At 38.1% G+C, this 27,883-nt stretch overlaps 1 protein-coding gene across 1 annotated transcript; it reads right to left on the bottom strand.

Moving 5' to 3' along the window:
• Window positions 1-371: 371 nt before the first annotated feature.
• On the bottom strand, window positions 372-27,790 carry PLGRKT (plasminogen receptor with a C-terminal lysine). The gene is given in 5 exon segments (XM_048292858.1): window positions 372-493; window positions 4,742-4,851; window positions 5,794-5,814; window positions 5,816-5,922; window positions 27,722-27,790. Coding segments are annotated over 5 exon segments (429 nt in total).
• Between the last annotated feature and the right edge of the window lie 93 nt (window positions 27,791-27,883).

The following is a 27,883-nucleotide window of genomic DNA, read 5'->3' as shown; positions in this document are numbered from 1 at the left end:
TATTTATTTATATAATTTATATATTTAAACAAACTTATAACTACCAATTACCATATGTTTATTGATTACACTGAGTTTGGTCAGCACCAAATGTTTTTACTACAGGTGAAAGTTATTTTCAGACTCTGAATAGACAATGCAAATTCAATATTTCGTTATAAACAAGGAAAATATACTACAGCAAAAATGAATATTTCTAAGAGATACACATAATATGAAAACAATTGCTTTAGAAAGTACTGATTTTTAAAAATTAATTAAATTTTGATTTTACAAGAGCTCATAATCTTATCAATTTTTAAAATTTTTTATTTATGTTGAAATGCAGTATTATAATCACGTTTCAGATATATAGCTTTAATAACATCTTCCTATTTTTCTATGAAGAATTTACTCTGAGATATTCTAATTTTCTCCAAGTCTTTATAAGTGAGAGGTCCTTTTGGCAATTCTAGCAAAGTGGTCTGTGTGTCAAGTATGCTCTCTTCTTCACCTTAAAAAAAAAAAAAAAAAAAGAAAAAAAAAAAGTCAATTTCCTCAGCCTTACAGTTAGAAAGCAAAGGAAGGAAAAAAAACCCCTTAAACTGATTTTGGTTGATTAAGAAACCATTCTTGTTTGGACCACAATAGCAAAATAGCAAGTCATAGCTCTGTATTTTACAAGCAAGCTGATGTCAATATAACAGCAAAGTTGCCTCTAAGGAATTTTGGACTGATGGGGTAATTAGGAATATGAGAAGAAAGTGGATCAGACATACACATAAAGGTGTACATAAGCTTTATAAAGTAAACCTGTACACAGAATCATAGCTGTACCAAAATTTGGCACAATTTTTCTTCTTGCCTCAGGAGGAGGCCTAAAAGGTGTCAGAATGTGGGTGGCACAGGACTTGAGAAAACATTAGTCAAAGCACACTGCTCGCAAAAAAGATTTGCTAAGACAGTAACCTAAACATGAAGCAATCAGGGGAAAGTTGTAGAGGGCAGAATTCTCTGAGTAAGGCTGAACATCTAGGATAGAGAATCCAAAAAACAAAGATACAGACTGAACATCATACACAGGTTGTGGTGGTCTGATTGTGATATACGAAGTGATAAAGATTAGGCAAAGAATGCATTTGTTTTGGCTGATGCCATTTGGCACAATGCCAACAATCTTGTTATCTACGCCTTAAGTCCCAGCTTCATGATTGTTACAGCAGTCGTTTGAACTGTATTTATGTGTGATATGTTGACTGAATATTGCAATGCAGTCAAGATTATGGTCATTCTATAAAGCAGGTCCAAGTGCCAAAATCTGCAATTTTTATAGTACTACAGTGCCTGGGACCATCAGTAATATCCAACACTGGTTACCACTCCCATGACATCAGTCAGTTGCATATAGCATCTGATTAGGAGATAGCAAAAGCTCTTGCATGACAGAGAAGTAGATAGGCAAATCTCTGTGCCTGTCCCTCATATATACTAGAGCCCATTGCCCCATCACCATCCTCCTCACACTGCTCAGGACACAAGGACTCAGCTATCTAAATCTTAGAAAAGGAAGCCAGAGTTCCACTGCTTATTGGAGAAGTCCTGTGCAATTAAGGGCTGGCTATAAAATCCCTCCCCTCCTCTAATAATTTGTGTGAAAAACACCAGCAGTGTGTGCCTGGACTGGGAAGAAAAGCAAAACAGCAAGGCCAAGAACACAGATAGCAGGTCCATGACTGATTCTTTGCGTCCTCAGAGGTTCAGAAAACATAGTTTGAGGGCTGTTCTCTAACCCTGACATCCCCAAAAGATTAGGTTCTGATACATGGCCTGGTAACTTGGGGCTTTACAACGGCACAAGCAGAATTCAAAACAGGTATTTCCCCTTATATGTTCACATTGGGTTTTAGTTAGCCCAAGCTATAAAGCAGGAAAAAACACCCTTCCAGTATTTCAGTGTGGAAGAATACTAAAATCATGAGATAATTTTTTTGACAAGTAGGCTAGAGACAGAAGAAAAAATTAACTGTAAGCAAGATGAGAGACAAAATGCCTAATGAAAGAGAATGAAACCTCTCAGGGTTACAAAACTATTCCAAATGATGAAGGGCAGCAGATGCGGACCTATGTGATCAAGGTAGTTCAGATACAAGGTTCACCATGCAGCACAGAAATGATTGCAGATAAGCTTAGGAGAGGGAACTGGCTATGAGGCTGATGATAGGTATACCTTGGAGGAAAGAGATCAGTTAAAGAAAGAAAGTAAAGGGAATGGTGTATACATTCAATATTACACCAGAGAGATGAAGCATGGCATGCACCAACAAATAGATAGATAAGCAGGGAAATGGTTGTAAAGGCGTGGGAGTGAACACAGGGATCAGTCAAGTACAGAGAATAAGCATTGAGACTGCAGGTCACTTGTGTCATAAAACCTTCTCTTCAACTACGTAATTTTAACCTTAAAATAAAAATGAACTCCTGAACCTGATGTCCAGACCAGATTCATTCAGGCTATTCCACTTCCTTTTAATCTAGTGCTGATATTGGTAATTAGTTAAATTTCCTTCTCTTACTTTCCTTTACCCTATCCTGTAAGTAGGATCTGTAGACCCAAATCTCTCATGTCTTTTTACAAAGCTAAACAAATTAATCACATTTTTTTCTCTTGCAAGGCAGCTTGTCATTCCCTAATAGTTTTAGCTCTTCAGTACAATTCTAGATTCCCTTTACAGAAGTGATCTAAATTACATGTAAATTTCCACAGTAGGTATTATTTTCCTACACCTTCCCGTCTGTACTCTACTTGTACTAAGGTTGTGAAATATGCATCCCTGGAGATATTCAAAAGCCTTTTGGACATTTTCCCAGGCAGCTGGCTATAGATGATCCCGCCTGAGCAGGGGGTTTGGACCAGACAACCTCCAGAGGTCCCTTCCAACCTCAACCATGCTATGGTACTAGGAAACCTCATTTGATGTTTCTAGACTTCGCTCAACTCTCATTTTCATCCCACTATTGGATTATACCAATTTTGTGTTCATCTGCATTCAAGTTTTCCCTTTTTCTACCATTTCCACCTGGTGAGCTCTGGAGGTAGAAATCCCTATTAGTCCCTAGTTTCTTCCTTACCTTATCAAATAGAATCCTATTTTTTTGTCTCATTTCTCCAGATCATCAGTTCTTCTTGCACTACAGTTTATTTCTTCTCTGTTAATGAACATAATCAAGTTCGTCACCCAAAGATTTGATTAGTATAACCTACTCATAATTTCAAATATAAAACAAAAGAAGATCCAGATCAAATCTTGAGGAATATTGTTAATAACCCTGCTAAAACCTAACCTTCCTTTTCAAACACAAAATTTGACCTAATTTATTTACACTAATGCTTACCTGTCTACTAATTTCCATGTCCTCCACACTACTTAATCTTTGTGTAATACCACACCAAATGCTTTCACAAGTTTATAATGGATCTACCACATTTCTTTTGGAGAAAAAAAAATCCTGGAAAAAACAGTTAGTTTGGCATATTCAATTTTATTTTCTATTTGGCTCCACAGGTTCTTTACTGCAGAACATTTTCACAAGCCTTGTATACTGCTGAAATTCTCTTAATGGATCTGAAGGGATGAGGATGACTTTTCCTGTTTGGAAAGCAATAGGATACCACATTGCCCCTCTCCAACCTATACAGGACCACAGGGTACACAGTAAACACATTACATACAAATCCTTAATTCCAGGTGCTAATGCTGCTCTGTATGTACTAATCTCCTTTTCAACACTTTGATTTCCAAGAACTACCCAGTGTTTCTTCCCTATGCTTAGCAGACCCTTCATATTAAAAACCAAAGAAGTTTATTTAATGCAGTTGAGGAAGCGTTCACAGGTATACATTCCTGCATCACCTAAACGTATTTGCACCTGCACACAGCAGAAACTACAGCACATTTTGTGTAATTAGTCTACCATTATTTTCAATGAAGCATACAGAGTTAGGAAACCTAGGTGTTAGATCTGGAGGCTAAGCACCAAGAGCTGAGAGAGATTTTAATTTTCAACATTTTTGTGTCAGTACCAGACAAGACAACCAGCTTAGTTAACTAAGACAGCTTGTGAAGTTGACAAGCCATGGCCCAATGCTGTCTTCACTTACAGTCAACACTCACTGACCTGGTCTCCTTGACTAGGAATCAGGGTTAACACAAATACACCTCCATAAACCTCAACGGCCATCATTTAATCAGATACACAAGGAAAAACCATGAGCCAAGACCCCACTTTCTGGGACTCACCTTTCTTCAGTCTTAGCAGGACACTGCAGTAAGATCATCAGCTGATGACTGTGTTTGGTCATGAAGGTGTAAGGACATGATTCATGTTTGTATAATTATATTTGTCTTATAATCCCTAACCCTTTCCCCAAAAAACAGTGGCATACAGAAGGAAATCACTAGATCTGTCATTTCTCCCAAATATGCAATTCTTACATCAGCTGTATTTATAACCCTAGCATTCAAATTTTTTGAAATGAGAGGAGAAAATGACAGTCTTAACTGAAAAGAAATGCTGTAAAAGTACAGTGAGTACTCTTGACTAGCAAGACACCTGGTTTTAACAGAAGGAAAGAAAGAGACATAATATTTCTGTCCAAAAAATGCCCCAAAATACCTATTACAAGTTTTCTCCCAGCCATTTAAAAAACATAACAGGTTATCTGAAACTTGGTTCTACGTGAGAACAAGACAGACTTACATACCTTTGATCCTTTGCAACAGTGTCCCATAGCCCATATCATATTGATAGGAAAATACAAAGCTTAAGAGAAGTATAGGCAGTAAAACTGCTGGGTTCTTCCTTTTTATTGCTCTGTGCAAGAAAAGAAAAATATTATTTAGGAAATTCAGCACATCAGCGCTGTTACTTTAGGTTGACCTTGACTGTCTGGGATTTGTATATCCTTCTAAAATCTCTAATCAAAGAACAAGTCTTGGTTTCCTCAGAAACATTTGTGTTCTGGTTGCCTTCCTTCTCAACCCAAGGGTACTTAAAAAAATGCATATAGTGATTTTGGAATATATCTAACAAATATGGGATGATCTAACTCATGTAGCATGCACGTGCAATTACATATACCCAGCCACTTGCAACATGTAACAATGTAGATTCTGTGTTCATTCCCAAATACATCTGAGTCTACAGAGAATCCATAATGCATAAGGTGCATTTAGTCTTCACTTTGTACACAAAACCACAAGTATTTCCTGCATTCCCTCTAAACATGTTACAGCACAAGAAAAACATGTTATCAAACAAAAGTATTGTAGGGCAAGTTCTTCCCTGTGCAAAATAGCTTTATTAGCCAGGCTTCTTTTTCCCTTGGGTCAGTTGACTCAAATTTAAGTGAGTAGACTTCAGAATATGTCCACTTGTTCACTGCATTAAAAAAATCCAGATGGGGATATGCTACTCACTAATAGTTCATTAAATCCCAGTACAGACAAAAAAATAGCATGGGTTTTAAATATTCTCTCCTCTTCCACAAATAACTTTTATTTTACACTGGACTTTTGGTACTTCAGATATATAATTTTATTGTCAGCTCATGCCTCCGCTTTTAAATAAATCTGCAGTACAGACATAACCAAAACACATCCAGAAGCAGACAGAATTCAGAGTCCCTTTGTCATTTGATCAATCTCTGAGCAATTACTGGATAAAAATAACCATTTGTTGTAACGCAAAAGAAAGATCCAGCAAAATACATAATGTAATATATTTATATTTTCTGTTAGGGAATAAACTTCATACCCAGTTGTTAAAGTGTAGCAGAAAGTCAAAAAAAGTCCCAAAATACCTGAGAAATTCCTGTGTCCAAGCAATCAGCATGGCTGTTTGTCTCTCTCGCATCAGGTTCTGCAGTACTAGTTGCCTTTCCAGCTAAAGAACGGAGAGAGGTTAAACAAAATTAATTCATCCATTTATTTTAAAGATTGAGTCAATCCCTCAGTGGTCTGTAACTCCAAAACACTAACTAAGAAGGCAGTCTTTCATAGTTTTTGATTGAGAATGGTTTTCTTCAGTAATATCCCATACAAAAAAAAAGCATTTAGGTCAATTAGCAAATGCTTTTATGCAGAATCTTTCTAATGATGCTTCTCAAAGTCCAGACAACTAAAATAGTAGTGTTAGGTTTTGAGAGTTCCCCAAGTCTCAGCAGGACTCTCTGGATCAAGATTCTCTGACCTTCACATTTCCATGGTGATCCATAGAGTACCTGCTTTCCCAAATCATTCTGCCTAATTCTAATTTAATTGTGGTAATTTTAGAGTCAATCTTGACACCTCTTTGCCCTTTGAAGATTTCTCTTCCTCATGATGCACCATAAAGCTAATAACTCTTCTGCAACACCACAGCTACAAAAATAGAAAAACACTGTGAAGATAGCAGATCTTTTATACATACTGGAATATATACAAAAAGTCAATAAGGAAATAATTCTGTAACTAAAATTAAAAACAATAATGCAAAAAGTACAATCTAGTCAACATATTCACGTGTCCAACAGAACTTTCTATGATATAGAAGAAAAAAAAGCAGACTATTAGATATAATTATTTAATTACATGCCCCATCTAAACCTACTGGTACATTTTCATTAAGTAAAGTAAATTCAGTATTTCTTAAAAGTTCCTCTCAACTGTACAGAAAACAAAAAAGAATTTCCTTCTTAGAGTGATGAAAAAAATAAGAACTGTGCCAAAACCAAGCAGTCTGAAACCAGAGTGGAGAAGTTAGTTAACACAACAAGAAGTCTGCTTCATCACAGTAATGTTTATAACTCCTCTCTTGGGGAAAAAACTGACTACCTGGGTTTGTACGTCAAGGCTAGCTAACCAAATTGGATGAAAAGTTCAGCAAGGTACAGGAAACAGAATACCAGCTGCCTGAAAAAGTGTATTCTAGGGAAGAAAGAATAAAGAGTGAATTCAGAAAGTTCTCTTCTAATGAATCCTTAAAAGTAATTAAATATGTCCTTTTCTCCTGCTTTCTAATTCAAGAATAATTTAAAGGATTTGTAATTACTTAAGGTTTCCACCCATTTATTCATCTCCATTACCATTGATTTAGCCTGAACAGAACAATTTCTGTTAAATTGTTACTAATTATTTTCTTCAGACTATGTTGATCTTGCTATCTGATTTACAAGTTTATTCAGTACCTAGATAGGTAGAAATAATTTTGAGACAGCATAATGAAAAAAGGACAGATCTAATTACATATAATTGTACACAGTAGGAAAAACGACATTCACTATAGTCTCACAGTACTATTTAATCTGTTTCTCTTTCCTCAAGACTTACATTGCAATTGTTGTTCTCACAAAAAATATCAACAGGCTTTACCTTTCTGATAGCCATAATTTTCAGATTGCTTTGTTTCATTGGTTTTTTTTTTTTCTAGCTGAAGTAATAATATAATGGCTGACAAACCACTTAATAAAATATCAAAATAATTATATTTTATCTTATCCAACAAGACAGTTGGAAATTTTAAAATAAACAAGTACACTGCCCATTAATTAGACCCATTTTTGCCCCAAATATCCTAAGCCTGGTAAATTGCTGAGGGCTGACATGATAGGATAAAATAATGACATGTAATATCCATTTAATGACTTTATTTTCATTTTCAGTGTGATTATAGGCGTAGTTTCCACATATGTGAAAAGTATTAAGGGATCCTTTGTTTGCCTGTCAGCACAGATAAGGGCCTATGCTTCCAAGATGCACCGTATTACCCTAAATGAGCTTCAATTTGAAGAAGCACATGGTAAGGAAGTGGGACAAGGATATGCTGATGAAATACAGATCTTGCTAAAAGGAAACAATGGAGAAGAAGAAAAACAGACAGTTTAATATACACAGGGGTTAGAAAGAAGTAAGCATGGCATAAAAAGGAGGCTGTAAGTTCAAACCTACAAAAGTAAACTAAAGGATCCTAGCACGATTTCTTTAAAAATAAATACACACACACACACAAAAAGCCCCAACAAAAACCCCCAACAAAAACCCCCTCACACGTTATATTTTGACAGCTCTTTAAAACCCAAGTGCTGAAAGAAAAAGATAACTCACAAACAATAAAGTCAAAGAAACACCATGCCGCGAGAGACTGTCATATAAAATTCCAGAAGCCCAAGGGTACTTCCACATATATCTACAAGTAGTTCATATAAATAACCTAGTATAATTGAAAACAACTTGTTTTCTATATTATAGACAGCAGCCAGATAACAATCAAATATTTTTCATATTCTTTTTTAGCTAGATCTTTTTTCTTTCACTTGAGAGAAACAACCCTCAAATTTCTCCATCCAAAAGCAAGTGGTGGAATGAAATGCATAGAAGAATGCCTGTAATTCCTTTCCTTTGAGCAAACTTCTTCCATGCAGTTGTAAAATTTTACATAGATGAAACACAATACTGTTTTTAGATTAATTTCTTAAAAAAAAAAAAAAGAAAAGAAGATCCATTGGAGGGAAGTTTTAGAATTATGAATCTTAGAGATGAACATTCCCTGTGTACATGGGGAAATGTGACAGCCAAGAAACAATGGTTTCAGAGGAATACTAATGCACAGAAGGCAGTAAAAAGCAGGTCTAGTGACATTTGGCTAAAAGAATAATTTAATTCTTGCTATTACTGAAGTTTCATGATGTTACAATGAATAGTTTACAAGAGCTATTTTGTCCATAAGCTTACAATGTAGCAAGAAAGCCCTGAGATGTGTTTGGGGATTCTAAGTAAGCTACAGTACTTATGCAGAGGTCTGTAAACCAATTTTTATTTAGTCATAATTTATACAGAGAAATCTTAGTAGCAATACATGAATGTGTGCTCCAAAATCCCTTTGATCCTATGCGATTTTATGCCAAATCTAGGATTACTTCTCTTAAATGCCAGAAGTTCCCTTTGTTCTGTACTCCTTTGAAAATCTTCATTCATGCTTTTCATTTCCAAGATCAGTTTTGTTACTTGTCATAGTTTCATATGGCAAAACAAAAGAATATAGTGCTGTAGCTGTTAGGATTACAATAGGAATCTGAGTAACAATGAGATTTAGTCTAAGTGTTTCAAGTGTTCCAAGGCAGTTCCACACTGACTCCACTGGATTTCAAGCTCTCCGTAAAGAAAAGGAAAAACTGAGCAAAAATTATGGCCAAAGTTGTTCTACTACATACTGTTTCATTGCAAAACTTAAACTTACTAGAATAACATTAGAAAAAGCAGTTCAGAGTACATCTGAGCTCTCTTCAGGGAGCTCTGTAGCCAACTGTGCAGCACAGCCGGGAACACCTCTCTGGCATACTCTGACAAAGCAGAAAAAAGGCAGGGCACCTGCCTACCCTGTGCCATCAAAAACTGCTTTAGCATGTCCAGATCTGACACCTGATCAGCTAAATAGGCTTAAAAGCAATGTTCGACCCTAAAAGAGTATATATATTTAAATGAATTTTGGATGCTCTAAGTGTCAAACACCTACATGGGCACTCAGGCAATTCCTCTGAACTAGTCTTTTAAAAATTCAAACAATTTATGGGCAATAGCTTTTCCATTTAACATGCCAATCTTAAATGAGTATCTTGAGCTTGGGTAGTTTTGAATGACCATGATATCCTGATAGGCTGGCACTGGCAAACAACTATTGGTAGATCTTAAGGCAAAATGAGTTCCTTGAGCAACTGCCTTAAGTTGACCTTAAGCAAGTCAGGATTTGAAAACATATCTATATAGGAAAAGACTCCAGAGTCTACCACAAAAGATGACTCGAAATTAGATTAAAGAAAACCAAACCATGTTTGACTGCAGTTCAAATCAATATCCCATTTTCAGCTGTTAATTTCCTAGTAATTGTGTCTTATTTTCCTCTGCATGTGTTCTATTGAAAATGTCAGTCACACTGGGATAGTGAAAGACTTTTGATCTATTAATATGCATATTTTATGAAAGAAGCCAAATCCTACTCTCTTAGGACTTACTTTACAATAATTTTTAATATTACTTCTTTTCCCATTATGACAGAATAGAAGTAAGAATTGAGAACAGTAGGTATTAATTTTTACTGCAAAACATTTTATAGATTTTCATAGGTAATAAGTATATAATTCAGACTTAGCAGAGGTGGGCTGTAGCTTATTTAGAAAAGTCTTACTGATGGGAGAAGATGATTATTGAGGAAACAAGCCACAGGTGCACATCACACATATCAGGTGAACAACCATTCACCATCCAAGTGCCGTGTCTTACGGAATAAATTCTACTTCATTTTAAGTACACAAACGGCCCATCTACATAAAAACTTCAGCAGGAATTATTTACGTGACTACACTTGCACTGAAAACTACAGATATATGGTCTCAAGTGCAGTTTTAGCACAGGAGGAAGAGCGATGCTGTAATTTTCCTAATCAGGTTGCTGTGCACAAGAGAACTCAACATGATGTGGATGCATGGGTACACATCCAAGCATGCTTTTCAATTACTTGTGTCCTATAACAATCAGACCATGATTTTATAGACACAGTTAATATCATAATAAAAAAAGTGACAGTAGTAACTTCTATATTGGCAAAAAATATTGACGGCATAATTTAAAAATTAAGTATAGTATTTCAAAATAAAATGGGTACAAGTAACAAGTGACATTTAAAATTTTATGACACTCTCAAGAGGACCCAATTACAAATAACTTTCCCACTTTTCTTTAAATACGGCTAGTAGTTTCTCAACACTGTGTGAGCAACAGTAAGGGCTGATTGGGATTTTGAAGTCTGCCACATACAAACCGCTATAGTAAAAGGAAATCAATGTTACAAAATGAATCATGACAGACGAAGGGAAGTGAGGTGGAGAGGGAAAAGGTCAGGTACTGTGAAACTGATAATGCTAATAAACTAGTCAGTGGTAACCATCCTTATCATTTCTACTGATTATTCTTCAGACTGCCACAATGATGTCAAACCGCATAAAAGAGCATTTATACCATCATTTCATTGATTAAAATCCAGCGGGAGAAAATTCTCATCTGAAATAATTTAATCAACTTCGACAATTTGCAAAAAAAAGAACCTCTCTGGATTAAAAGCCACATCTTCACCGGACAAGAAATTTCCAATATTTAGACTCCAATGTTTTCTCTCTTCCATGTTCAGATGCTGTAGAGGGAATGGATGCTACTTTAGTTTTGTACCCCCAAATGGGATGGAAGGTGGTGTACAAATACTCTATAGAAATGAAAAGCAGAGCCAGTGCAAAGTGCTCTTTTCTTCACTGTCCATGTGTATTAAATACAATCTCATTGGTGTATTTTGTGTGAGTCTATGTGACTGTGGGGAGGAAGACACAGTAATCGCCTCTCAATGAAGAGTCAATTTGCAACCCACTATGCTTAACAGCTCTCCTGGGACATATGCTCTTTTACCCAACCTGTCTAAAATACTGGGCAGGACAAACACTTAGCTTGAGGGCAGTCATGGCAGTAAACCTATGGAGAATGTATTTCATGCCACCATCATTAAGACATAGTTATACCAACAGACTGGTAAACAGATCTTCAGACAGGAAAGGAATTAACTACCTTATAAGAAATAACCAGATAAACACCATCGCTGCTTAAGTTCTGAAACTCAGTATCTAAATCTAAAAAAAGTGAAACTTGAAGAAATTCTTGGAGTACCCTTACACTCATGTTAAAAGAACTCTCCAGTTTTGTCACAGGTTAATACATCTGTTATAGGCCATGGTTACTCTGCCTATAATAGGTTATTTTTACTTACAGTTTTTCAATGGTCAGACACTCTGAAAGTGTTCTTTTAAAAAAGTGCTAATTTCTAACTTCTGAGCACTAGAGCTGCAATGAAAAATAAGGCTTAAGTTTAAAAGAAAGTGACAGTCACACATACAAAAGTGTGCAAATCCCTTCCAAAACATGTATGAAAGTTAGTGTGCAGATAGTACAGCTACATGTGGCATTTCAACAGCAGATGAAAGATTAAAGGCTAATGTGACGTATCCTTAGTGTCATTCTTCCTAATGGGTAAAACCAGAAGCTGCTGGAAATGGTTGTTTGGCAAAAAATAAATGGAAAATAGAATAGTGATACCTATCTTTACACCTCCTGTGTAAGTCACCAGAGTGCAATACAGAGATGACAACTTAAAATAATTACACAGTGTCTGTTTGGTTCTATGACCAGCATACGCACAGACATGTCAGGAAATGGGCCTCCAGATCAAACAGTTAAAATAAATCACAGCTAAATGTTTTATCCTGCTGCTTCAAAGCTTCTTTGCAAATATTTTTCACATCAAGTACACAGAGCAATTAAAATTATTAGCACTGCAAGAAACTGCACTCTTTAAAAAAACCCCTCAATTTTTAAAGCTTCCCCACACAAAGATAGATTAAAAATTTTTTACAAGCAAAGAACTATCATAAAAAGAAAAGGGTCTCACAATATTACCCACAAGACAGAACATAAACTGCACTGAAAAATATCACACAGAATTGCAGAATATTCTGAGTTGGAAGGGACCCACCAGGATCAAGTAATTTCAATATCTGACTAATAACTGAATATTTTTTTCTCCCAGACTTAACATTCAGGAAACATTATTTCATAGAAAACAGGTAAAAAACCAAATTTTACTTCAGTGGACTTAACAGAAGACTAAAATGATAGGTTTGCTCCTCTACGAAGAAAGGAATTATGGAAAATTTGTTGTGTCACAGGAAGCAGCTTCCAAAGGCATTTTTCCCTTGAAGTCAGTTAAATTCCTCCAACAAACTGAGAGTAAATATGTAAGGATAAGCTGGAGGTGCACCTCCAAGCAAGACAAAAGTTGCAAGCTGCATTCACAATGATATGTACTAATCACAGACACTCCCCCCAAAAAACACCAGTAGAATTGATTCAATTGAATAAATTTAATTAATATTTGTCTCACTGCTAGTGCAGCAACCAGTCTTTTTTTGGTTTTGCTGGTAATCATTGCATGCCAGAAATAGCTATTAAAATCTGCTCTTTGTTAACCACTTCATTTATTTCTTTACAGTGATCAGGCAGAGTATACAATGTCAGCTAATACAAAGCAAACTGGCTTTTTTTCCTGCAAGACAGATAGTTCTAATCTTCCTCAGTACAGATATAATTTATCTTGTTCTGTTCCATTTGATGCGCAGAAACTAATAAGGATATAGAATTGTTGCCAGAGAGCATTTATTTCTCTGAATTAAGCCCAGATCACCTAGGGGGCAAAACAATTTATGTAATGCTTCAAGACAAATGCATTAGTGATGTCATGAGTGCTACTAGTATCTTGTCAATAGAAAACAAATCTAGCTATTTCCCACCCCAAAGGGAAACAGATGGTGGTAATCTGGAAAGGCAAAACTTGCTTACATTTTACTTCACGAGAAAGAAAGGGAACAATTGTTTTCATTTTAATAGAACTAAAAAAAAAATCCTTTTGACTAAATCTCACTGAAAACTTTGGGGAGGAAAAGGTTAGGGATTTACAAGACCCTGAAGAAAATGACTCAGTGTCTGAGACATTAAGAAAAATTAAATTTTTCAGGTATCATCATAGAGGTTGATCTTTTACTAACAAAGATAAGGTGACAAATCTGTAGACAGAAAAAATGTTATCACACAAAGTTTTATTGGGCCCAGGAAGGACTGCAGAAACCTGTCCTGTGTCAGTACATTCCTTTTTTATCAATGGAAGTGAAAAAGCATGGAAAAAGTTTTCTTGTTCAGAAACTCAATGGCATTTTAACATTAGCCATTTTTCCTGCCAAGAGTGAAAACATAGCACACATATGCCTTTCAAGTACTGCTTCATTTTAAGATCAACTGATAAATAATTGATAGTATTTTGACTGAGTAATGGGTTAATTGAATTTATTAAGGAAAAAAACCAAAACAACAGAACTCCAAAATTGTATTTGTAAATATAATCATCTTCAAATAAAAGAGATGTCATCTCCCACCTGCCTTTACTCATACTTTCTCATACTCTTTTCCATTCCTACTGTTAGCTCATTACTCAAAAAGCATCCCAGGATAAAGGACCAGGACGTGCAAGATAGAGGTCCCTACCAAGAACAAACCATAGGCTTATGAGGTGCAGGGCCAGGGGCTGGACATGATGGTCCTGATGACTCCCTTTCACTCAGCATATTCTATGATTCTATGAATTCCTTTTACCTGCTTAAGATGGGGTACTAATATGGTGCCTAATAGGTATCAAAAAACCATTAATGCTTCTGTTTTTCAAAAATTTTGGTTTTTCCTCATCCAATTTCCATTAACATTTTGCATTTGTCTTTATCAATGTCTAGTTTCTAATAAAAGCCCTACTGACCTATCTTGTAATAGCATCTGTACATTCTTAATACATTTTTAATTTTAAGGAATTTAAAACTAACTGGGGAGAGGTGTCAGAGGAGCCCCATGAGCTATCTGGTAAATAAATCAGGTTTTCCTCATCTCTTCCTCACAAAATTCTCAGTATCTGTAGCAAAGGAAGTCCAGCAAATGGTTATGTGTAGAATCCATGATTCAGTTCAAATGTCACAAAAACAATAACTTAAAGAAGGTGTACATTTGTACAAAAACATTACCTCCTTAAATATGCAGGTACAAATACTGCTTGTACTTTATCTCTGCTAAATGTCTAATCTCATTTTTCACTCGAATTTGTGTTTAAAATGCTTCAGCTGTCTCTTCTACTATACATCCTGTCACATATTGTCATAGAAATTTCAGTTAGAAGTTTCTTAAAAAGAAAGAACTTCAAAAACCACTGGAGGGTTACCTAGATTATCAGACAGCTTCCAATAAGAAAAAAACATAGAACTCCTGCTGGAAGGTTTAAACTTATTTCTTACTGGGCATATATAAATGTTATGATTTGTTCGTACATTTTCAAGAAGACATTGAGGTGGCAGGCAAACACCAATAATAAACAGCTGTATAACTGAAGTTACAACATCTTGTTTTGAGAAACACATGACTGTCTGGATATAAAGTGTTGTAGTCCTCTTCCATCTCTTATAGTAGATCTAACTTTATTTTTTACTGTTATTATTTCTTTAATTCAGAAAAAAACCCCAATATAATTTAGTCCAAAAAAATGGTCAATTAATAAGCATGCTACGGGGTACTTCCATACTTTCATTTCAGATTTAAGGACAAAGTGTTGAATGTGAAGAGAAAACTGCCTTGTTACTTGCATTTATTGCCATTCAAAGCAAACCTCTTAAGGCAATACAGTCCTGGCAGGAAAGTAATGCAATCATGCTTTGGTCTGCCTCTAACCAAGAGCTGACAGTGCAGAGGAAAGAAAATATATGATATTAAATTGTATTTTTCTATGCTTTCGGTGAGTTTTTGATAGTTTTTTTCCAAACACAGATACTTTTGTCACACACCTTTTGTAACTCTAAATTACATTCTAATGATATTAATAGTTACACATTAACATACATGATGAAATAATATCCCAAAACATTTTCTTATGAAACTGAGAGCTTTAGAACCATTTGTAGGTATGGAAAACATTCAACAACAGTTTCGCTTCAAGCTAATTTGTGAATGCATGTGACAGAACTTGTGCATACAGTGTAAAATGCATACATGTTTCTCCATAGGCAAGAGCTGAAGAACAGATGAAAGTACAGAACACTTGAAAGCCATTTTCAGAAGTAGAAATCTTATGATTTATAATTTGAATGAACTAAGATTTTTTTTTTTTTGCAAGAGATAAATATATTTGGCATTTCCGTCTTCTGTCAAAAGAAAATTTCACTTACAGAAGAAAATGCTGTATTATTTATATCTATGAAAAGGCAGACCATGCCTTACTGCACTAGAGGATGAGTTTCCCTAGCAATGTTTTATACTATCTGCCCACTTACTCCACAATTTTAACTAACTGAGGAAGAAAAGCCTTTAATTTCTATTTCCTTTATTAATTTGTATCACTGCCAAAACTTCAAAAGAAGCTGTTAAAACAAAGCAGGGGGGAAAAAAATACCATGAAAGAGAAGGGAAAAAAAAAAAAAAAAAGGAGTATAACAGTATCCACTTCGGTACAGAACTATAGAGGATTTTCTATACCACCATCTGGTCCTCATTAGAATAGGATAATGTAGTTTTATCATGGCTCAAAATAAACCTAGATGATGTTAGGGACCCCAAAAGAAAGAAAAGATTTAAAAAAACAAGGAAAGTTTGGCATGGATTTTCAGGAAAAAAAAATGTACTTCCACTGTACTGTCAAAACATAGAAAAATAACCTCTTCCTTTTCCAGATTTACTTGATCTTGACTTTTTTTTAAACCAAGGAGTATAGAATCTTTTCCATGCCCACGCAGGGAGCATACAGGGAGCAAGTCTATAAACTCTCAAAGACTAACTGCTATGAAAGCAGATCTATGACTGTTTCCTGGCTATCCAATATTACCTGGGGAGAAGAATGCACTTTAGAGCCTGACAGTAAAATAGGGAGAGAAGAGGGACAGCAGCAGAACGGGAATGAGACTATCCAGAGATTCATGTTGTAGACAGGTTATAATAAAACACTTTTACTATCAGTAAATACAAGATCAGTCAGAAGTATATTATTTTTCTAGCCTGTTTATTTTCTTACAAGTTAAGTGGCTCCCATCAAAGATTAACTTGAAGGACTATATCTGACTCCTGAAAGCAACGATGCTTTCCCACCAAGAAGGCTATCTTTTTGTCTGGTAAGAAATCCTCTTGCTGAGAAGAAAAAAAACCCCAAAAGTCTATAAAAAACCCCTCCAAATCACTCTGAACTGCAACCCCAAAACAACAATAAAACAATTATATGCCCTAAGCACTAACTAGTCTCTTTCCAGCATTTTCAGTGATTCTTGGCTCCTCCTGTATAACTTTTAAGAAAAAGTTACACTTTTCAAGAGTTTCAATCCTCCAGTCTTCCACTCTTATCAGCCTAATCTGACTCTGAAAGACTGGCAGAACCAACCTGCTGTAATCTCAAAGCAAGACTTTTAAAATGTGTTTTGCTTAAATAATGGTCATAGCTTTTTACTGAAATTTCTGATTTCAACTGAGTTATATATGTGCTAATTCTGGATACATAATGCTACATACAGCATAGAGGAAATGTACCTCATGTACCTCATGCAGCATTATATATTACAAAATCTTCAAAATATACAGGAGATTGAACAATTCTTTTTCAGGTAGATTATTCCCACAAACAAAATTTTTGCTTTGTTTTGCGATCTGACAGGCAGGGGACACAGAGGTTTTAATTCTCAGTCCCCTTCTCCATCCCTTGTGATGTTATTTCTGTATCATTATCACTTACATACACCTAAAGTCTATCTGACAGCTGTCAGTTAAAAGTTAGACCAAGTCATATCTTGTTTCAACAGATTGCTGCTGTGCATGTGGTGCTCAGCACAAGTGCAGACATCAAGCAGTAACTGCTCACAATTCTCAGCCTCGGAAGAAAGAGATGTAAGGAAATCCTCCTTCACAGGATCCACAAAATACAGTGAGCCACAGTCTGTGCCTGCTTCCACGGAGGTTAGAGCATCATAAAATAACTTGGGTTGGACCTCAGCAGCCTTGCTCAGAACAGGGTTAGCTATGTGATCAGACCAGGAGACCAAACTGCTGAGAGCTTTTATCCTGCCAGGTCTTGAAAACCTCCAAGGATGGAGGTTCACTGAGTCTCTGCTCCACTGCTGGATTCACCCTGCAGGGGAAAAGGTTTCTCTTTACACTCAGTCTGAACTGCTCCCCATATCTGCTTTCAGTGTATACCCATTACCTCTCGCCCTTCCTGGTTGTGCTTTCTTGATTACCTACTCATAGTTGGTGGGGGGCTGCCTTCGGATCATGCACCTCAGAAGGCATCCCGTTCCAGGCTAAGTAAGCACAGCTCACTTGGCCTCCTTGCAGGAAGTGCTCCAGCCCTTGGCCATCTTGATGGTCTGCTGCAAAAGCTGCTCTTTTTCATCATTCTTGCATTGGGGGAGAAGGGGGCAAAAAGTGGATGCAGTATTTAAATGCATTTAGCAAAGCACTGAATAGAAGACAATGGCAATTTTTGTCAACCTACTGGCTTCACTGTAGCTTATAAAGCCCTCATTTGTCCTTTTGCCTTTTCCGTCAGGGTACACTGCTGACTTATGCCCTAGTTGCTGTCTTCCAGTGTCCCTGCATCTCTACAGATGAACTGGCAGAACTCATTGAGAGGGCTTTAAACTAGGTTTGAAGGGGGAAGGGGATGTGGCAGGGCTGTCTGGAAGCAGACCCAAGGGTGGTAAGCCTGAGTTAGGGGTGAAATCAGTAGCCCAGCTGAGGTGAATGTATACTAATGCACACAGCATGGGTAACAACCAAGAAGAGCTAGAGACTATGGTATTACAACAAAGCTATGATGTGATTGCCATCACAGAAACATGGTGGGATGAGTCAAATAGCTGGAGCACTGCACTGCATGGCTACAAGCTCTTCAGAAGAGACAGAAAAGGGAGAAGAGGTGGAGGGGTGGCCCTTTATATTAGGCAGATTTTGGATGTCATAGGTATTGAAACTAATGATGAAGAAGTTGAATGTTTATGGGTAAGAATTAAGGGGAAGGCCAACAAGGCTGACATTCTACTAGGCGTCTGTTATCAACCTCCCAACCAGGATGAAGAGGTGGACAGCTTATTCTATAAGCAACTGGAGAATGTTTCAGGATCATCAACCCTTGTTCTTGTAGGCGACTTCAACCTACCAGACACATGCTGGGAACTTCATACAGCAGAAAAATGGCAGTCTAGAAAGTTTTTAGAGTGTGTGGAGGATAGCTTTTTGTCACAACTGGTGGGTGAGCCCACCAGGGGAGGAACTATGTTAGACCTGTTGTTCACAAATAGAGATGGACTGGTGGGTGATGTGAAGGTTGGAGGCCGCTTGGGGCACAGTGATCATGAAATTATAGAATTCTCGATAATTGGTGAAATCAGGAGGAATACCAATAAGATCTTTACGCTGGACTTCCGGAGGGCAGACTTTGGCCTGTTTAAGAGACTTATTCAGAGAGTTCCTTGGGAAACAGCCATTGAAAACAAAGGAGTTCAGGAGAGATGGGTGTGCTTCAAAACAGATCTTGAGGGCACAGTGTCCTGGGTTGCAGTGTATTCTATTACCATCCTCAGGAGCCGTTGAAACCAGGTGGGGCAGTGTTTTCCTTGCCTCCTCCCCCCAGACTATCTTTCTGTTAATTGCCCATCATTGTCCTGCCGCCTGACTCAGAGATAACTCCCTCCGGACTATCTTCTGCTAATGAGCCTAATCAACACTTTGCCTCATGACTCATTACCCCATTGTGAGATGCTCCACCCAGAGGGAGGAACCAAGCATCCCATCGTGGATATAATCTGGGACTCTGACCACCAGAGGCAACGCCTTTCCACTGGATTTCCAGAGGACAGGAGCTACACAGCTACCACTGGACCTTCTGAGGAGGAGCAGACCCTTTGTTTCTACAGGATCACCACTTCGGGAGGACTGCAGCCACCATTCTACCAGACTGCCACCACCACCCTGACTAACAGGGTGCCAGGTTGTATCCTAACTCTGTCAGTTTAACCCAGTGTTATCTGCTTTTATTGGTTTTTTTTTCCTTCCCCCCCTCTTTTTATTTCCCTATTAAATTGTTATTCTGACTTGGTGTCTCCCACTAGTTTGTTTTCAAACTAGCACACACAGGAACAGACCTTCTCTGTGTGCTGAAAGATGAGTCAACAAGGCAAACGTCCAGCCTGGATGAGCAACGAGGTTTTGAAGGAACTTAGAAGTAAAAAGATGTATCCTCTCTTGAAGGAGGGTCTGGGTTCTCAGGAAGTGTTTAAGGGGGATGATAGGGCATGTAGAAAAAAAATTAGGGAGGCCAAATCCCAGTTCGAACTTAAATTGGAAACTTCTGTTAAAAGTAATAAAAAAAGTTTTTACAAATATATTAATGGTAAAAGGAAAGGTTATGGGATGAGGCAGGTAACTAAACTAACAGGTAACTAAAGATGAGGAGAAGGCAGAAGTGTTTAATGCCTTCTTTGCCTCAGTCTTTAGTGGGAAGACAGCTTGTCCTCTAGACAACTGTCCTCAGGGGTTGATAGATGGTGTCAGAGAGCAGAATGGTCCTCTTGTCATCCAAGAAGAGGCAGTCAGAGAACTGCTGAGACACTTGGATATTCATAAATCAATGGGACCAGATGGGATCCATCCCAGGGTGATGAGGGAACTGGCAGAGGAGCTTGCAAAACCACTGTCCACCATTTACCAAGAGTTGTGGCTCACTGGCGAGGTTCCAGATGATTGGAAACTAGCCAATATGACACCCGTTTTCAAAAAGGGTAGGAAGGAGGATCCTGGTAATTACAGGCCAGTTAGCCTGACCTCAGTTACCAGGTAAGGTAATGGAACAGCTTATACTGAGTGCTATCACAGAGCGCTTACAGGACAGCCAGCGCATCAGACCCAGCCAGTACAGGTTTATGAAGTGTAGGTCATGCCTGACCAACCTGATCTCCTTCTATGACCAGGTGACCTGCCTGGTAGATGCAGGAAGGGCTGTGGGTGTTGTCTATTTGGACTTCAGCAAGGCCTTTGGCACTGTCTCCCACAGCATACTCCTGGAAAAGCTGGTAGCCCATGGCTTGGACAGGAGCACTCTTTGCTGGGTCAGGAACTGGCTGGATGGTCAGGCCCAGAGAGTGATGGTGAACAGTGCTGCATCCAGCTGGTGGCCAGTCACCAGTGGTGTCTCTCAGGGGTCTGTACTGGGACCAGTTCTGTTCAATATTTTTATTGATGACATGGATGAGGGTATTGAGTCCTTCATTAGTAAATTTGCAGATGACATTGGGAGCTTGTGTTGATCTATTGGAAGGTAGGAGGGCTCTGCAGAGAGACTTGGATCGGTTGGATGGATGGGCAGAGTCCAACAGGTGGAAGTTTAATAAGTCCAAGTGCTGAGTTCTGCATTTTGGCCACAAAAATCCCCTACAACATTACAAACTGGGGACAGTGTGGCTGGAGAGTGTCTGGGAGGAAAGGGACTGGGGGTTGCTGGACGACAGCCAACTGAATATGAGCCAGCAGTGTGCCTTGGTGGCCAAGAAGGCCAAGGGCATCCTGGCTTGCATTAGGAATGGTGCGGCCAGCAGGAGCAGGGAGGTCATTCTTCCCCTGTACTCGGCACTGGTGAGGCTGCACCTTGAGTGCTGTGTCCAGTTCTGCGTCCCTCAGTTTAGGAAGGATGTTGAGATGCTTGAGCGTGTCCAGAGGAGGGCAACAAGATTGGTGAGGGGCTTGGAACACAAACCCTATGAGGAACGACTGAGGGAACTAGGGTTGTTTAGCCTGGAGAAAAGGAGACTCAGAGGTGACCTTATCACTCTCTACAACTTCCTAAAAGGAGGTTGTAGATGGGGGTTGGTCTCTTCCACCAGGCAGCAACTGACAGAAAAAGAGGATGCTGTCTCAAGCTGTGTCAAGGAAGGTATAGGTTGGATATTAGGAAAAAGTTTTTCATGTAAAGAATAATAAAGTACCGGAATGGTCTACCCAGGGAGGTGGTAGAGTCACCATCTCTGGATGTGTTTAAAAAAAGACTGGACATAGCACCTGGTGCCATAGTTGAGGTGTTAGGGCATGGGTTTGACTCTAAGATCTTGGAGGTCTCTTCCAACCTCGTTGTTCTGTGATTCTGTGTGATTCTGTGAATTGCTCCCACTTTTCAGCTCCCAGTCTGTGTTGCGACCAAGGACATTCAGCTGACACTTAAATCATGTCAGCTTTCCTGAACTCCTTTATCCTTCAGAGTTCCTATGGCACCTCACCTACCAGTTTGCCAAGCAAGGTGAAATCCTCTCTCCCAATGTCCAGGGTCTGCGACTCATCTTGCCACAATCAAGTCTGCCTCTAATATTACAGTTCTCTCTTATTTGTAAATAACAAATTGAGCTGTGCATGATGGCCCTTGGATAGCCCATCTGGTTACACACATACCTGTATCAAGCAGTTATTCCTCACATTTTTGCAGAAATGTACTCAATTGTTTATGTCCTCCTATTTATGGCACTTCCAGCAGACTTTATGGAGACTACAGTCTCATGAGAATCAATCAGTAACCCAGAGACCTTCAGCTGTTAAGAAAACAGCTTCTTGTTTCTTCATGCACTTTGTTACTCTGATTGGTGACCTGCAGCATGCTCCTTCCACAGTGTCTTGTTTTGTGGACTCTACTTTTACAATAACCCACAAGCTACACCTTCTCATCATGGGTATCACCACTCCTTGTCTTTCCTTCCTGTCTTTCCTGAAGAGCTAGTGTCTGTCTGCTACAGATTTCAAGTCTCATGAGCTGCCCTATCACATCTCAGTTATTCCCATGATGTTGCAGTTTTTGTGATCAGAGACAGCTCTTGTTCTTCCTGCTTGTTTCTCAGGGTGTGTACATATGTGCTTGCACAGGTACAAGCTTCCTTTCTCCAGAACCATCAACACCACAGAAAATCCCAGCACACTGTCTCATAAAAGCTTCTGCAAGGATCAGATACATTCTAGACTTCTTTATTTAACATCTGCTGCTACAGCAAAATGCTCCTATTGTCCTGTTGTAGTAGAAACAATTTTTTTTTGGATGGCAGAATGTGATTTACTTTTTGATTTGGAGAAAACACAGAAGTTTTTCATTTTCTGGGGTTTGGGGTTTTATTTCAAAACCAGAATAAAGTGCTCTGCAATAGCTTAGAGAATTCATCGTGCTCTATTTACCACCTATTCACTTCATTTCAGTAGGCAGGCCTCTATGCAACCCAATTTTCTCTTCCATTCTCTGACCAGTGAATCAGTGAATTCTCTTACTCTGAATCTGTGCTTCTCTCCTCACTGCTTTTTTGTACAGTTTTCCCAGAAATGTATCTAGGTAAAAACTTGAATAGCTAGACAACATCAAGAGATGCACTTAACCCCTAGGTCTGATTGTTATACATAAAAATACCAAAACAAATGAGCCAGATACTGCCTTCCCATGTATCATCTTGTGATAGAGAAAAGAGTGATACAACAAAATTACAAACAAGTCTTCAATTCAGATCTCATTATTAATGATTAAGCTAATATGAGAAAAAGGTCTGTCATTAAAGGATTCAGTGTATCACCAATTATTTGTGGCATTCCAATGAAAAATGTCTTCTAGTTAAGTAATTAAACACTTACACACTGAGATATAACTGAAAACAGTTACAAAGGATTTTAAATCCTTCAAGGACTTAAATTTTTTAGTTGTATGGACTAGAAACCACTGGTTACTATGCAGTATTATTCCCATACACACTAAGATACCTTCATGTAATTCAACTCTTATAATACCACTGCAAAAAGAACCAAACCCCCTGTTATTAAAACAAAATCTCAGCTTCCTCCTCCATAGGGTTATCTTTCAGGTAGTGCAGACGTGCTATATACAGGAGAACTGAGATATGAGTTGGTTTCCTCTGTGTAGAGTTTCCCAAGGAAAGAAGAAAAAGCAAGTTTTTAGAGCCAAAAGCAGTGCTACCTCTATAAAAATAACAGCAGGACACAAACTAATATCTAACTGGTGGAGTGGGATGGGGTGTCAGGGGAGGGAGTGGCATAATACTGAGTTGGTGGGGTCCTGTTCAAAATTAAAGAAATCATTTTTGATTCCTCTAAATGCATTAGGAAACCTGGCTAAAATTTGACAGGAGACCTTAGGCTTTTCTATGTCTATACCCTAAATTAAAAGCCTTTAAAATTGTGTTTAGAATGGCTTTTACACATCACTGTAAGAATGCTCCTCTGAGATGCAAAGTTAGTAAGCTCTTCTTTATGCAATCCTAGAATCAAATTCATTAGCAGTAAATTAGAATTTTAATCTATACTGTGCTGTGACCTTCTGCGATAACTTTGCTTCTTATCACTCTAAATAACACTACATATAGAATATACAAGGTTGTTTTAGTATATTTTGTATTATTTGAAGACAATGTACTTGTATTATGCACTAATCAAACTTAAGCCTGTCTCACCACAATAAAATCTTTAGGAGCATCACAGTATGTGAAGTCAGACAAATTCCTATTAAAACAACCTGTCAGGGTTCTTTGACACCTGGTTCTAGACAGTAATGTCAGGGTCTAGAAATATTAATAAGAAATATTTAAAGTGTTCTCATCCATACTGAGAAAAGCATAATCAGCCACAAACATTTCTGCATTCCTACTTGCCACTTTCAGATATGTATCTTTATCCAGGCTGCCTTCTACATCTTAAAACGGCTTTCTTAGTAAATAGCTATTGCAATAGCTTTCTCAAGGTATACATTTGGGATGTTAAAAAAAACCCCAAACAAACAAGGAATGAAAGTCTCACCAGAACAGAAAGTACAGAACATAGCACTTCGACTAAAGAAATTAATGAAATCCCCATATTTAATTGTGTTAAGAGCACACACAGAGCTCACAAAAATAAACAATCTGCTATAACTGCTCTGTGGCCTGGAGAAGAGACCTCCTCTAACCCAGTCAGCCTCACTAAAAGCACTTTGCAAGGCCATAAACTAGTCCTGAGCTGTAGATCTGATACATTAAAGTGCTTGAAAATAATTTTGCAAACGACACTTTAAGGAGCAGGCTCATGATAAAAAATGAAGTCTCAACAAACTTCTACCACAAACAGTCTGCACTTGACACAGACTGGTAGTTCATTCTGGAGCCACATGAAGACAATACAAACAACTGGCAAGTCCTTCAACACCAAGGCAAACAGTTGAGTTTTTATTATTCTTCCAAAAAGCATTAAGATACAATTTACAACGCCACAATCCCTTCTTTTCAGAGTTATCCCAAGAAAGGTGTAAAGAAAAAAAACATGCCCAACATATTTTAATATTGTCTTATTCGGAAGTAGTTGAGCTGGTTTGGGTGTCCAGCACACATCACAATGACTCTAAAACTGACTGAGCTTTAGCATGCACCAAGGTTTGGGATTTGGAGGGGTCTTTACCAACTTCTGTCATGTATTTGCCTTCTTATTTTTGTAACAGCCTCTTTCCAACCTACAATCTTACACACAGAATAAGTCAATCACTAAACAGCTTTGTATTTTCTCTCTCTTCAGAGGACGGCATACACCTACTTGAGGGATTTTTGCTTAAAAATAAAAAGTGTTCTGTCACAGAAATGAATAGCAAAAAAATCTTGTTCCAAGCATTTTACAGGACACTTGTTCATCTACAAGGAGCAGGAGAAGCTTTCACAGGTTCTGACTGTCTCAGCAACACCTACTGTGTTTCATTCCAGTTCTACCCAAAGAGTAACTAGTTCATTTCTGTGCAGTGTCACACAGTCATTGCTAGTAGGGAAGGCATTCTAGCTGAAACAATTTTGATGACTTCTTGACGGACATCAATTGGCTTGAAGTAACAATTGTACCCTATTCCTTTAACATTTTAATCATGGGGCACTTTAAGGACATTCAGAAGCTATGAAAAGCTCCAAGAACTTTTGATCCCATATGTTGTTTTAGGGTCGATTTGCATTTAAATCAGATCAGTATTTTTGAATATCTTATAGTGAATACATCATATTGCTTCAAGTGTAAGCTTCTATTTTATTAATAAATATGATTGTTTTCAGAGAAAGATGGGTGAACTGATAGCATCCAAGTCCCAGTATTTCACCGTAAGAAAATGTATAATTGCTTTAAGTTAAGCTATTCATTCAGGTCCTAGCCTGACCTAACTTCTCCGAGTATTTCTAGTTATGATTTTTGTCTAAAAGCAAATAAATCAAGCTATACCATTTTCTACAAATAGCCTGAAAGTCTAACAGTAGACTCCAGACACATCACAGGTTTTAGTCACATATGGAAAAGACAAATGGCAGTCTTTCCTCTTCCCTACACTCTCCCCAAGCTTAAAGCAGGGCTACTTTCTTCCATCCCCTAATGACATAAAATTTAGTTCTCCCCCTGCCTCCACTGAATCTTTTACACCAGATTCAACTTTACACTTCATGCATTTTCAAAAGATGGTGGTTTTCTAACATGGCAGGTGTGTCTGCAAACACAGTAGGGATCAGAGATGATCAGGTGTTTGTAGTGCTGGAAAGAAATGTACTATGCTGACCATAACTATTGTCAAAAAGAAGAAATACAATGCAGGGGAAGTTCCTAAAGAGCAATGTGCAAGAATTTTATATGTAATTTTGAAAAGGTTTTTTTGTAACTGCCCTTGAAGTTTGTTTTTTATAAATGCCTGAGCATTTGAGCTAGAACTAGCCAAGGCAAAGACTGGCATTCAAAGTCTGCAGCTACCTACAAATGTTAGCTTGAATTCAAGCTCTTTACTCAACTCTTCCTTTCTGTTTGCATAACAGAGAAGCAGATCATGAAGCAAGCTTCCACTTTAATTTCACTATCAATCTTTCAAACTGAAAACCTTCCTGTTATTTGGATTTCCAAAAACCTTGGGGGTTGGAGCAGCATCTCTGTGTGGAGGAAAGAAAATAAAAAGATTTGTACACAAAACTTGTGATTGCATCTAAGAAACAGAAAATTATGTCTACAAACCTTGCAAAAAGTTGCTTTTCTTTGAACAGTTAAGAGTTATCCACTATTTTAATATATCTTCTTTCCTTAAGCTATCTTTCTTCTTCTTAGACCCATTTCCAGGGTCACCTTCAGAGTTAGGTTTACTTGTGATCCTACAAAACCTACTGTCTTGTCTGCACACTGCTTTGTAAGCTAAAATATGCCATCTACTGGCAATTTATTAAACTGGAAGTTCATCCGTCACTACTTGAGTATTTTAAAATTTTAACCTGTGTTCAATTTAAATGCAAAACTAAAGGAAAAGAATTCCAGCTAAATCTTTCAGATCGCATTCCAGCGCTTAGCATTCAAATATTACAAGTAAGTTACAAGATATTTAGTGACAATTAAGAAAGCTATAACTAGTGCTATTCTGTAGGTCTGTTCAGCACAGCTTTCTGAACCTTGATCAAACTGTTTTTCCTTTTTCTCTGCTGCTATTTTCTTATTTTATGAGAGGGAATAAAACATCCCCATGCTCTAGTCTGAGGTTTCCAGAACAATTAATAGCTGCAGTTACCCGATTGAACTTTAAGCAAAAAGCTGTTTGAAAGACTTCCTTATAGTGGAAGAGTTGAAACATATTTAACTCATGTATTTTAAGAGTATAAGATCCATGTTTTAGCAACCACACTATTACTGATTCACTTTAACATATACATGTTTCTCAACACTGCAGTAGCACAGCTGCACTTGAGTGCGAGCTCAACTTGAGCAAAAGTGTACTTTTCAAACTAGGTTTCCAAAACTGTGTTTTTAGGGTCTGGCTACTAGTTTTCACTTATACAGTTTGTTAAGGCAGACTGTTGAGGAAGTTCTTTGACACAGAGAACAGGTGCTTTACACACCTGAGCCTGGTAACCACACAGGAACTGGCGGAGCACGCAAACGGAGCACCTTTAACCCTGAGAGGAGCGCAAAGCTCCGCAGCTGCAGCTGCCAGCCCAGCCCCGTGCAGGCAGAGAGCCGCGGGTGACCTTCCCCGCACCGCCGCCGGCCTCTGCCACCTGCAGCCGCAGAAACTCCCGCTGTCCCCTCAGGCTGTCGCTCATGGCCTCCGAGAAGACCAACCCCATCCCGCCGCGCTGCGCAGGAAACACCCGACAGGCGGGTGTGGCGAGCCGGGAACCCGGGTGAGGAGAGCCGCCCCCGGGCGGAGCCTGTCCTGG

Source organism: Corvus hawaiiensis, chromosome Z (genome assembly GCF_020740725.1).
Source record: "Corvus hawaiiensis isolate bCorHaw1 chromosome Z, bCorHaw1.pri.cur, whole genome shotgun sequence".
Classification (NCBI taxonomy): domain Eukaryota; kingdom Metazoa; phylum Chordata; class Aves; order Passeriformes; family Corvidae; genus Corvus; species Corvus hawaiiensis.
The sequence above is the reverse complement of the archived record's forward strand: the minus strand, read 5'-3'. Positions and strand labels throughout refer to the sequence as shown.